The sequence below is a fragment of the Vulpes lagopus genome, chromosome 19 (genome assembly GCF_018345385.1).
Source record: "Vulpes lagopus strain Blue_001 chromosome 19, ASM1834538v1, whole genome shotgun sequence".
Lineage (NCBI taxonomy): Eukaryota > Metazoa > Chordata > Mammalia > Carnivora > Canidae > Vulpes > Vulpes lagopus.
Window position 1 is genome coordinate 8,062,817 of NC_054842.1, and position 13,031 is coordinate 8,075,847.

Consider the following 13,031-nt stretch of genomic DNA (forward strand, 5'->3'; position numbering starts at 1 on the left):
GAGAGAGCCCCTGTAGAATTAGAATACCCACATGCAGCCTCATCCAGTCAGCCCAGACAAGATGATCATCACACTTGCAAATTTACCTACCCTGTCGTCCAAAATTAACTGTGGATCCTTGACTAATGTTCATTTTAACCTCCCCCCACCACCAAAGAAAGGAAATATCCATTTAAAAGGGACTACCTCTTGATTGCATTTTTTTCTTGTTTCTTGTTTTTGGGTTCGCTTGTTTGTTTTAGCATGCTAAATTGTCTGCTCTTCAGTGGCTAGAGACACAGTTTTTTGCGTTTTGTTTTGCATTAAATAATAGAACAGAGCTTGACCTTCCAAGATAGAGAATTAGCTAGTTAACATTGGATACTGAATACACCACAAAGTAAACCAAATCATTTCTGGAATGAGGCAAGGCCCAAAGAAATAAAACTCTAAATCAAGAATGAAGTTGGCTGAAGATACCTAGCAGATTATTAGCTCTTTACAACCTCTTTATCATAAGATTGGAGTCAGCTAGTACAAAGACATAAATAGGTTTTCTGATTAAGACACAGCGTGTAGATTAAAATTGAACTTCCAGATACTGAGAATCCAAGGGGTAACAGTGCCATGCTCGCTCAATATTAATACTGCAGTGGGGCAGACACAAGACAGGGCACTTTACCTCAACCACTTTTATTTCTGTTTCCTATTATTGGAAGTCAGTTTGGATTGCATTTTGCTGGTGGGTCTGTAGGTGCTCTTCAAGTTTCTGAAAATGTTAGTCATTAAAACAAACAAACAAAACAGTGTGGTTCCAGTATAGCTGTAAGATATACTTTTGTGCCACAGTGAATTTCAGACAAAATAGGACCCCAGGAAATGAGCCTGCATGGTTAGAGTAGCTATTGAGCATTTATTTTTGTATAGCCCATTTAAATAATAGCAGCAGGTACCATATATGTGCCAGGTGGAATGCTGGGCACTTCCCCACAACCTGTCAAGGTAGGTATTATTATTCCAACTTAGAGCCAAGAAAAAGAGCTGATATTCAAACCCTGGCTTGTCTGGTTCCAAAGCCTAGGCCCTCAAATAACCATTCACACAATGGCCCAGTATTTGTTAAAACTTCCATTGCAAACTACTTAGTCCTATTGTTTTTAATAAAATTCCATGATGTGCTTAATCAGGAATTTAAGTGTTTGGTCTCATTTATAACCTCAAAGACATAATATGATAACAATAATAAGGGCATTGGTTTTGTCTTTTACATAAAAGTAATAGTACTGATTTTTTTTTTCATTTTAGCCACCAGCTAAATACCTCCTTCCAGAGGTGACGGTGCTTGACTATGGAAAGAAGTGTGTGGTCATTGACTTAGATGAAACATTGGTGCACAGTTCATTTAAGGTAAATCAACAAAAACAATCCATGATCTTTGTGATTCAGTCACAGTTGTATTGGAAAGGAAGAATAAAAAAGATGACATTTTGTAGTTGTTGGTGTATGTCTTCACTGTTCATGAAAAAGTCTCAAGAACAGTTGCTTACTAACTCTGGTAAACATTAACTGAAGTAGTTGAATATTACATGGTTAGTTTGGAGGAAATGCTGGGCTGCCAGTGTCACTTAGACATGTCTTACTTATGAGATTTGAGTTTTTCAAGCCTTTAGCCCTAAGCCTCCAACCCCTACAAATACTTTTCAGGTGGCAAGCAGCAATCAATACACCAGTGCCCCCAAGACGCCACTGTGTATTTGTCAAGGTAGCTAGAAGAGTGCTGTATGTTTTATTGGGAGGGGCAGGAGAGGCACTGTTAAATTGTCAAGCAACCTGCTACCTTGGAAGATTTCCCAGAGCAGTTTTTAAAAGATGTCCAACTCTAAAGAAGACTTCCAGAGTTGCAGCATCTGAACAGATTCAGCTGTGTATTTCAAGCTTTTTCACAGGAGGTTGCTGGTTGGGTTTTGGTTGTTTTTTTACTAGCTTCATAACTAAATGAGTATCCATCCACCTGCGTGACTTTCCTCCTGAAGAGGGTAGGGCTGCAGTGATGTCACACAGTCTTACTTCTGTCTCCTTCCTCATTCCACCTCCCTGCTAGAATGACAGCAAAAATTACACATTACCAGAGAGCATCTGTGGAGGAACAGCTGTGGCTACACTATTAAGAAATGACTTTGTGAACCGCCTTTCCATTTTTTGAAATGAAACAAGTTGTTTCAAAGAGGCAACTTTGGAAAAAAAGGTTTGGAAATAGAGGATTAGTATGTTGGGGAGAGGAAGGAGGGTCTTGGTCCTGTTTTCCTTGGGATATTTCTGGAGATTAAACTGCTCCACTGGCCGGTTAGACCCCATTCCTCCTTTTACCCTCAGCCCTCAACTCCTCCCCTTCCTTTGCTAAGAGATGTGGAAAGCATCATCCATGATGAGGTATGTGTCTCACATGAACCATAGCCATTCCTTAACCATTGTATTGGGAAGTAGAAGAGCCATCAAATGTACCTGAAGACCTCTCTGTCAGAAGCATCCTTCCTTGAGCCTGCTTCTCCCTGAACAGAAGCCTTCCTTACCAGGACAAGGCCAGGCAGTTGTCTGTGAGTCCTTTGGGAGAGTGGAGGAGGTGCCACACTTACTCTAGCAGTGGGAAATGGCCTGTCTCTGGCCACTGAAGCCTGGAAGTGCCACCTCCTTGTCCAGCACCTTGAGGGCCCTTCCAGGATTGGTCCTATGGCTGCCATGACCTTACGTCCCAGCTTAGCTCTGAACAGCATTGGAAGCCTTTTCTCCCCTGTGGGCAAGCTGCTCAGGACTTTTTAGATTCCTCTGGAGGAAAGCCCTTTGGAGCAGGGGCCATTTGCCATTTCAGCCTACCCAGCTTGCTCCCAAGCAGCTCTGGGAGTATGGGCAATGCTGGCCAGACTGCCTGAGGTCACAGAGGGTTCCTGCCTCCAAAGGCATTAAACTATGAGCTTATGTGAACAGCATGTCTTCATTTCTTCCCTCCCTGGCCTGCCTATATTTGCAAGCAGCTTATTCTTTATTGTATTCAGTTTTTTTTTACTCAAATATACTTTACATACAGGAGAGGAGTTGAGGGCTAAGGGTAAAAGGAGGAATGGGGTCTAACTGGCCAGTGGAGCAGTGTTAGTTTTAGATACACAACATAATAAGTCAACAATTCTATACATTTCTCCGTGCTCATCAAGATGCATGTACTCTTAATCCCGTTTATTTCACCCATTCTTTCACCCACTTTCCCTCTGACAACCACCTTTATTAAATGTATGGTTTTTAGCATTCTGGGCATTTCAGAGGCCTTTGAAAATCCAAAATCTGTGAACCTCACTCCTTGAAAATGTATGGGGATGCCTGGGTGGCTCAGTGGTTGAGCGTCTGTCTTCAGCTCAGGGCATGATACTTGAGCCTCTGCCTATGTCTCTGCCTTTATCTCTCTCTCTCTCTCTCTCTCTCTCTCTCCCTCCCTCCCTCCCTCCCTCCCTCATGAATAAATAAATAAAATCTTTAAAAAGAAAGAAAGAAAAGAAAAGAAAATATACAGGTGTATAATTCAGAGGCTCTCAGACCCAGACTAAAAACTATGGCTTGGCACAGCCTCCTTTACACCAGCATGTGAGAAGAGATGGAGGCTCAGGCTTGCTCTGAGTTGGGCAATGGCTTTTTCTCTTTTAATATACCTTATGGAATACAATTTCACAATCTACTAATGCCTTGCTGGAGTTTCTTCCTTCAATCTTGTGGGATTTCTTTTTTTTTTTTTTTAATTAATTTTTATTGGTGTTCAACTTACCAACATACAGAAAAACACCCAGTGCTCATCCCGTCAAGTGTCCACCTCAGTGCTCTTGTGGGATTTCTTAGCATGATTTTCTATTTCAGTTGTCGAATTGTAAAATACTGAATTCATCCTTGACCTTCCAACCACAGGAGTGAATAAACTGTAATCTTAAGGCTCAGGTACTCTACTGAGTACTTAGGAATGGTTCTACAATCTAGTATTTTCTATGTATTTTCAGTCTGCTTATCAAAGAATGATGTGTGTGTATACAGTGATGGGCTTAAAGACAGATCCCAGTTCAGATTCTAACCAGAGACTCTACCACACACCCCTCTCTGCAACCCTGCCCAGGGGCCCCCACCTACATGCTCTCCTCCCTATCCTAGGGTAATTGATTCTCATTTGAGTAGTTTCCACCTTGTTTGTGTAATTGCATTTAGAACTGTATGTAAGCCCAGCATTGACTTGCACAAGGACTATCAAAGAATTGTATTTGGACTTTAAGTGTCATTAATGTTGTCATTGATGTTGTTAAATACACTGAAGTTTGTGGGTGTGCATTGTGCTACCTAGAGCAGAGCAGTAGCAATCTAGGGTGGGCTGCTCAGAGCAGGAGCTGGTCCCCAGCAAAGCTGAAATCACTGATGCTCAGGACTGATGGAGCCCTGGGTCACTCATCAGACCCAATACTGTAACTGTGGTAGAGAGAAGAAGCCAAGGTCCAGAGGGAAGGAGACTGCCTGAGGTCCTGGCCTGTGGCCTCTTACTTCACCCCACATGTCTGTGGCCCTGCTTTGTGTCCATGTGCTTAGCATCTCCTGCTGAGCAGCCCATCACAGGGCAGCCTGCATCTGTGGGTCCCATACAAATCATTTTCCCCCAAGTAGCACGGTTCTCTGGGACCATTGGGTTCTCACCTCCTCCCCCTTGTGGCCAGCAGTGGTTCCACATCATCCTGTCAGGGCTCTAGGCAAGAGCTGGGGTTACTGGGAAGACCCATTCCCTGGGTAGGCTTCCCTACCTTTTGTCATTTAGGCCAGGAAAATGACAGAAAGGTTGGACCAAGGTGCTGAAAATGTAACAGTATTCAGAATAGGAAAAAAAAATGTGCTTTCCTGTTTGTGTTTATTTTAAGGAACCAAAGCATACTTCAACATCCTTTGCCTGAACTGTTTTTTTCCAATAATAAAAACATTGGCCCAGACAGCCTTTTTCTTATTGAAGTTCCAATTTTATTTTGTTCTTTCAGATTTATTAATTATAATTTATTTTCTCTCTAGCCTATTAGTAATGCTGATTTTATTGTTCCGGTTGAAATCGATGGAACTATACATCAGGTAAGAAATCAAAGCTCAACTTGTGTTGCAATTAACATTATTTTAGTAATTACATTTCCTATAAACTTATTTCTAAATTCCCATTTCATCAATAATTTTATGACTGAATCAAAAGGGAGCCGGCTTTGTAAAATCAATACAATGGTTTTCTGGTTTTTTTCCCACTCAGATGAATGTCTTCTACACCGAGTTTTTAAGGGAAGCTAAAATCTATTTGTAGATATTAGATGTGGTTACAAGTTCAAATAGTTCTTTGATTTGATTCAGACTTTTAGAAGTTTCCATATCCCCCACTGGCCAAGCTTGATGATTTAATTAACTTCCTCATTGTAAATGCTTTCGGCTACTCTCCTAGCAGGCAACAGAAAAATGTCACAAGTCACCCACTAATGGTGGCATCTTGGGAAGAGATGTCCATTTCCAATGCCAGCCACTCCAGACTGATCTTGTCACTCCTGTATCATGTTCTCTAATGAATCTTTAGCAAAATCCCAACCCAAAGGATGAAGGGGGAAGGATGTGTTTTTGGATGAGACAAATTTGAATAAAGATGCCCTAGTTAATTGGCATGCATCTTTGCTCTGATATTTTTTTCTCATCTGCATGACACTTCCCCAGGAATAGCTTCATTTATGAACATATTGGAACATTGTAGGAAAAGTAGCCTTGGAGGTTAAGGAGCAGAGGGGGTTTTGTCAGGTGGTCCACAGGGATGGTCTGACCATCTTCCTTGTCAACCCCAGGGTCTTCAGGGAAGAGTCTCTGACCTGATGTGTTTCTATCCCAGGAAGGAAAATCTCTCTTGTGCTTGAGCCAAAAGAAATGTCTTTCCTTAATGATGCCAGTCGTCTCTTTGGCCCTTGAGTATGGGGGTGTCAGAATTGGTGACACCTTGGAAATCAGCTGGCCCTGCCACCTCATTATCCAAATGGGGAAACGGAGTCTTAGCCAGAGAAAGGGTTGGTTCAGGGTCATATAATGGGAAGAATTAATATGAGACTTCCAGTCTTTTGCCTCCTGGCCCATGTCTCTTTTCCTGATGCTCTGGTCCCTTCCCTCCTCTCCCAGAAGGTCTTGCCAGGAAGCCAGTACTGGGAAAGGCAACTTTGTCCCTAGTGTCTCCACACTTCATGCTTTTAAAAGCCACCAGGGAGCCAAAAGGCAGGCACTTGGGCATTTAACATTTGCAAAAGCATCAGCTGAATTAACTCAGCATCTAAGAAGCAGTTAGGGCTTCATTTATTATCTTGGCTTCTGGTACAAAGTAGTGAGACAAAGGAGAGGCTGCCTACTGGCATGGCAAGAATTAGGAGAGAAATTAATCCTTCTTACCTGCAACTGCAAGCATGACCTTCAGGGCCTGACCTGCTATGGCCAGCCCATTCTCAAAGGAGCCACTCCAGCTACCCCCAGCTTCCCTCGAGATTGTGCTGATTCATATGGCAATAGATACTCCAGGGCCCCAGGGCTGGGGTCAGAAACTCTCTCTCCTGAGGGAATGAAGCCACAGGCGCCAAGAGGAGGACCAAGGCCCTGGCGAAGGCCGTGGCCTCGTTCAAGTAATCCAGGATAGGCTGTGCAGGTCCCAATGGGCCTATTCTTGGTTACTTGCACGCGGACGCGGGCCTGGACGCTGGCATCTGGGCCCAGGACCTTCCTGTCTGCCAGAGGCACCAACATCAGAGTTCCCAAATCAGTCTCCTGCTGTTTGCATAGAGCAAAGCTTGCTTTCCAAGTACTATTCCCAAGGAGACTGAGGACCACAGGCTATACCCATTCCCTGGCATCAAGAAGTCTCATGGGCAAAGTGGGGGCCTGGAGCTACTACAGCCACAAGCTCTGCCCTCACCCCTACCCCGCCTCCCAGCTCCTCCCAGCCCTGTTGTCACCACCATTCCCCAGGCTGTCCTACTCCTCTGGCCCCTCACTACACCCTCAGCCAGAGGGTGCTTACCCCACTCTTTCACTTGGCTACGAGTTTCCACCAGGCCTTGGCTCATTGCAGAACTCCTCTGCAATGCACAGAATGCCCCGATTCCCCACTGTGACTCCACAGGATAGACAGCTGGCAACCTCTGCCATTCACAGCCCCACATAGACTCTTCCCAAGCTGCCTTTCATACTTCCTCTTCAACCACGTCTGTCTCCCATCTCTTCTAGAGGGCTGATCACGAAGGGCTTGGCCATGCTCTAACCCCCAGGTATTTTCAGACCAAATCTCATGCTCATACAATTTCCTCTGCCTGGAAGCTTGCTTCTCATTCTTATCAGCCTGATGAGCTCCTGTTCACCCAAATATTACCTTCTGTGACCTCCTCCCTTGAGAAGGGGGTTAACTGTCCTTAATATATCCCTCTACTACCACTTCCATTATGCATGCTTATCTTGATTTGTTTTTATTTGTATCTGCTCTAGACTGTGAGCTCTTCAAGGGCAAGGCCTGCATTTTGTTCATTTTTATAACTTCTTCAGGCTGAGCACAGAACTGGGGCTCAGTGAATATGAGTTGAATTGAATTTTAATAAGTTTGATTTATTTTAGGGAAGTGGCTAATTTCAAATGGAATTTATTCAAGTTTTAATTAGTTCTTCCCTCCTCCCACCTTCCCTATCTTCTCTCACCAGCTCTGCTTTCTCTCCCATCTCCCTAGTCTCCTCAGATTTGTTCAGGTTCCCCAGTCAAGAGCAGAGAGCCCAGCAGCCACTCTAGGAAAGCCTCCTCTTTGCCCCCCTCTGCTTGAAGGCCCCTCCTGATTGCCGGCTGGGAGCCAGGAATAGGTACCTTCAAGTCCCCTGTAATCTGTTTCTGTACAAGCCCCAGCAGAGTAACCTTTGTGGTGTCAAGTAGATGGCTTCCCAAGCTGACACGGAAGGCACCTCTTACAGCTTTGCTGGGCCCTCCACTCCCACTCCAGGCCTTCTGAGCAAGGGAGGTGTTCCACTGGAGGGTATTATGCTCAGTGAAATAAGTCAATCAGAGAAGGACAAACATTATATGGTCTCATTCATTTGGGGAATATAAAAAATAGTGAAAGGGAATAAAGGGGAAAAGAGAGAAAACGAGTGGGAAATATCAGTGAGGGTCACAGAACATGAGAGACTCCTAACTCTGGGAAAGAACAAGGGATAGTGGAAGGGGAGGTGGGCAGGGGGATGGGGTAACTGGGTGACGGGCACTGAGGGGGGCACTTGATGGGATGAGCACTGGGTGATATGCTATATGTTGGCAAATTGAACTCCAATAAAAAAAAATTTTTTTAAAAAGGGAGGTGTTCAGTCAATGGTAGAAGGTAGCAGCAGGAGCAGTCCCAGTGCTGCCAGGCAGTGGGTCAGGCCTTGACCTCCAAAAGGACAGCCCCCAGACTGTGGCCTGTGTCCACATAGGGCCTGACCCAGAATGTATGCCAAGAAACACATGAGAGGATGAGTCATTCCACGCAAACATGGCACAACTCTTCCACTCACTGGTTCTGAAAATCCCTAAGACCCGTAGTACCATGGTCAGCTACCCTTTCTCCCTTGGGAGGGGTGTCTACACCAAACTCAGACCAGGAGCCCTGCCGGAGAAGTGTGTCTGGCCTTAAGTGCCACATCTGACCACACAGCCCTCATATAGTGGTGATAGATGATAGAGAGAGAGAGAGAGAGAGAGAGAGAGAGATATCTGTGCCGCAGATAGAGCTGGGGCCAGGAAGTGGTGACCTTCTCAGGAATTCTTCCTACGTGGGTGTTGGCCCCAGGCCACCCCCAGCAGCTGCCATGACTGACCAGTTTGCTGTTTGCTGCCTTTGCAGGTGTATGTGCTGAAGCGGCCCCACGTGGATGAGTTCCTCCAGAGGATGGGGCAGCTCTTCGAGTGTGTGCTCTTTACTGCCAGCTTGGCTAAGGTACATCCTCCTCCCAGCTGGGTGCCTCCAGCCACTCCACCCCGACCCCCTATCTGTCAGGCAGCCCTCTGTTAAGGTGGGGGAAGTGGTTTCTATGGTGACAGGTTCCCACCCCAGCTGGGATTGATGCAGGCCATGTGCATGGCGCCAGCCTGAAAGGCTTCTGGGTTACCATGGTGACAGGGAGCCCTGGGAACAAATGCTCCATGAAGTTGCTGCATGCAGGATATCACAAAAGTGTCCGGTGGAACTGAGAAAGGGCATCTGCGTCTCCTCTGTTGACTGGCAACCCACTACTAGAGGCGTAAGCCTTTGTGTCCTTCATTAGCTTACACAAGTTTGGGAAAGGATAAGTGTCCAAGATTCACTGACATGCACAGGCCAAAGGAGGGTCCTGACTGTCCTATTGAGCCCTCTGATATTGGGCAAATGGCTTCACTTCTCTCGACTCCATTTCTTCTAGAAATGAGGGACAACTCTCTTTACATCATAGGGTGGCATAAATGATATAATGCATGTAAAGGGCATTAGCATAGTGCCTGACTCATATTCAGCAAGTATTCATAGAGCAACTGCTGTGCTTCATATGCCCCACAGGCACTGTCACATCGAAGTGCTCCTGACATTCATTGTTTCATGATCATAATTATTGATGGTAACAAAATAATACATCTTTGACCCAGTGTCTACACTGGCTCTAACCACATAGAGTGGTTTCTTTGCCTTCTCCTACTGTTAAAGGAACTAGCAGGTTCACAGGACTGCCCCCCATATGATTATGTGTGTCCTGAGCCTAAGGGAGAAAGGATAGGCTCCCACCCCTCAGAGGAAATCCTTGCCATCACCATCTCTCAAATCCTGACTCTGATGGCATGGGGGGGGGGGGGGTCATCCATTTATGGGTGGCACCACCAGTGTCTCCGAGGGCACCTCAGAGACTCTAAACTGGCCCCAGAGTTGAGCTTTGGGGAGCCCAGGTTAACAGTCTACTCATCTCCAGACCTGCTGCAAGGACTCACATATAGCTCCACCCCACCCCATCCCCCGACAATTCCTGGCTCTGGACACCTGCCTTCTCCTCTGCATGCTGGGGACTCTAACTCTTAGGTTCCCAGACATCACACTTTGCCAGACTGGGCATTCCTGGTTTGGGCCATCTCTCTGTCATGGCTGAAATGAGAGAGGACCCCACCTGCACAACATTCTGCCAGGCTCGTTGCCAGGCCTTGTAGCATGAGCTGGTAGAGAGAGAATCCAAAACCGAGACCTTCCTTTTCCTTATTAAAAAAAAAAAAAAAAAAAAAAAAAAAAAACAGCCTCAGGGAAGACAGTTTTCCCTGTGGGTACTCTTTCCCATGAATGGCACCAAGACCATTGTACAATTGTATTGTAGTGGAGATGGCTCTCCTGGCAGTGCTCTGGGGTGCTGAGAAGACTGAAGTAACAACTAAAGAAATAAACAGGAAGATAGTACCTGTGCAGGTAGATGGAGAATTGGTAGGGTTAGGGGGTTGCTGTCGTGGGGGAGGTTGGCAGAATTGAAACACTCTTCCTTGGCGTTGTCCCCAGCACTCAAACATCCTTGTGCAGTCTCCCTTCCTCAACTGCTCCCACCTGTGCCTCCATCTGTCTCTGCAGCCCTCCTCTCAGTGCTGCTCCAGCCTGGCTCAGCTGCGTCAGCTCCCAGGTGCAACTTTCCAGCCCTTTCCTCCCTGATGCGCAAGTTCTGTGGACAGGTGGGCACTCCCCAGTTCTTGGCTCTGGGCTTAGCTCCCAGCCAGCACCACCATGCTGGCCCACTGCCCAGGAGCCTACGGAAACCCTATGCTGTCAGAGCCCTTAAATGTCTGCTTCCTCATCTTGGTCTCCTTTGTTGATGGATTCACCCAACAAATACTTACTTAGTGCCTGCGGTATGTTGGGCTCTGTCCTGGGCACTGGGGATGCAGCAGAGAACAAAAGAGACAAAGCCTTGTGGAGCTGACCTTCCCCACATCCATCTCCAAGGCCTAGAGCCCCCAGACTCAGGCATTCCCTGGAAGGATGTACACCACCACCAGTGGAAATTAATCACTGTTTCCATCTAGAGTCAGCCCCCTAGCACCCATGGGGCACTTCTCACTTAGCAGCTGAAAACTGCAATGGCCACCTGGTTAGCAGGAAATACAGCCTGCTCCTGATGTCTCCGGGGAAAGGAGGACATTCCCACAGAGTCCAAGCTGCTGCCTAGAGCCCTGCATCCTTCAGTGTGCTGGGATTTCTCTGCTCTTGGGGGCTGCTGTGCATTCTACTGCTGGCCTTCCCAACACCTCCAGCCTCAGAGGGGCATCCTGCCTCCCCAGCAGAAAAATTGCCAGGCCCCATGGTGACCTGGCTGTGGCAGTCTCAGTGCTGAGACCTGGCCTCACATTGGCTTTGGAACTCTACCCTCTTGCCTCCAGCCCAGCTGCTCCGTGTGGCCCAGTCTTTCAGACATCTTCATTTATGAAAATTTTCCCTCTGGGATGATCCCTCTATTTCTTTATCAGTTATCAAGGTCAGCTTGCTTTGGGAAAATTCTCCAGGCCATGAGAGAGGGCCAAGCAGGGCTCACACTCCTTCTTATAAAACACCTGGGCTCCAAGGAAATTGAAGCCGGTGTCTGGGCACTGTCCTGTGGCCATCAGGGGCTGGTCTGGCCCAGCTGCCCAGAGCACCCATGGGGGGCAGCATGGCCTCATGCCACACAAGCCAGATTCAAAGCCTGCCTGCTTATTCATTTTTGATGAAACTAATATTTCCTGAGCTCCCACCATAAGGTGGGCACTGTGCAAAATGCCAGGGACATCATGGTGAGCATGACAGATAAGGCCTACATCCTGACCAGGGAAGAGGAAACCCAGTAATCTCTGGGGAGTGGTGAGCAACTCCATGAAGGAGACCAGAGTGAGGCAATAGTAGCCAGAAAGGGAGGGATGTACGGGTGGCCAGGGAACCAAGACCTGAAAGGTGAAGGAGACAGAGGGAGATATTCGTGTAGAGATCTGAGGAGAGCATGTTCTATGGGTACAGAAGTTCTGACCATGGTCAAACCCAGTGCACCTCAGGTGACGGACGGGCTGGAGCCAAGGGGTGGTGGAAATTACGTGGCTGCAGCCCTGTAGGGTATGGCAGGTCCAAGGAGTGAGGGCCTCAGTCCAGGGGCTGCAGGTCGAGAATGGGAGTTATAAGCAGGGGAGTGGCATGAAGGGACGTGTTTTCCAGTGGCCTGACAACAATGAGGCACAGAGGCTGCAACAGAGACAGTGGGAGGAGGAGGCTCTTTGGGAAGCTCACACCTACCCCAGCCAGAGGTTACACAGGTCGGGACCAGGGAAGTGCCAATTATGCATATAGAGATGCAGATACTCTTGCACTCAAGATACTCTCGGAGATGGAACCAATTTCTGATAGATTGGATATGAGAGGTGAAAGAAGTGGAAGGGACGCCTGGGTGGCTCAGCGGTTGAGCATCTGCCTTCAGCTCAAGTCGTGATCCCCGGGGTCCTGGGATTGAGTCCCACATCAGGCTCCCCGCAGGGAACCTGCTTCTCCTTCTGTGTCTCTGCCTCTCTCTGTCTCTCATGAGTAAATAAATAAAATCTTTTTTTAAAAAAAAAGAAAGAAACAAACAATGAAGTGGAAGAATTGGGGATATCTAACACACACAGAGAGTAAAATAACCAGGATCCTAACACACATCCAATTATTTAAATCTCTTTCTAGAAAAGCAGTGCGGATCTGGGAGCTGTAGTTAGGGTTTGTGGGCTCTTTCAGGCATTTTGCCTTCACCGTACCCTGCTTTTCAGTACGCAGACCCCGTGGCCGACCTGCTGGACCGCTGGGGTGTGTTCCGGGCCCGGCTCTTCAGAGAATCATGCGTCTTCCATCGTGGGAACTACGTGAAGGACCTGAGCCGCCTGGGCCGGGAGCTGAGCAAAGTGATCATTGTGGACAATTCTCCCGCCTCATACATCTTCCATCCTGAGAATGCAGTAAGTAGCCCCCAGGGGGG

At 47.0% G+C, this 13,031-nt stretch overlaps 1 protein-coding gene across 5 annotated transcripts in view; it reads left to right on the forward strand.

The window, feature by feature from the left end:
- CTDSPL (CTD small phosphatase like) overlaps positions 1-13,031 on the forward strand; it is a 116,347-nt gene that overhangs the window by 96,067 nt on the left and 7,249 nt on the right. For all 5 annotated transcript variants that reach the window (XM_041733579.1, XM_041733575.1, XM_041733576.1 and 2 more), the window contains 4 exons: positions 1,285-1,386; positions 5,056-5,112; positions 8,906-8,998; positions 12,826-13,011. In XM_041733579.1, coding sequence (XP_041589513.1) covers positions 1,285-1,386; positions 5,056-5,112; positions 8,906-8,998; positions 12,826-13,011 — 438 coding nt within the window. The remainder of the gene's footprint in view (positions 1-1,284; positions 1,387-5,055; positions 5,113-8,905; positions 8,999-12,825; positions 13,012-13,031) is intronic.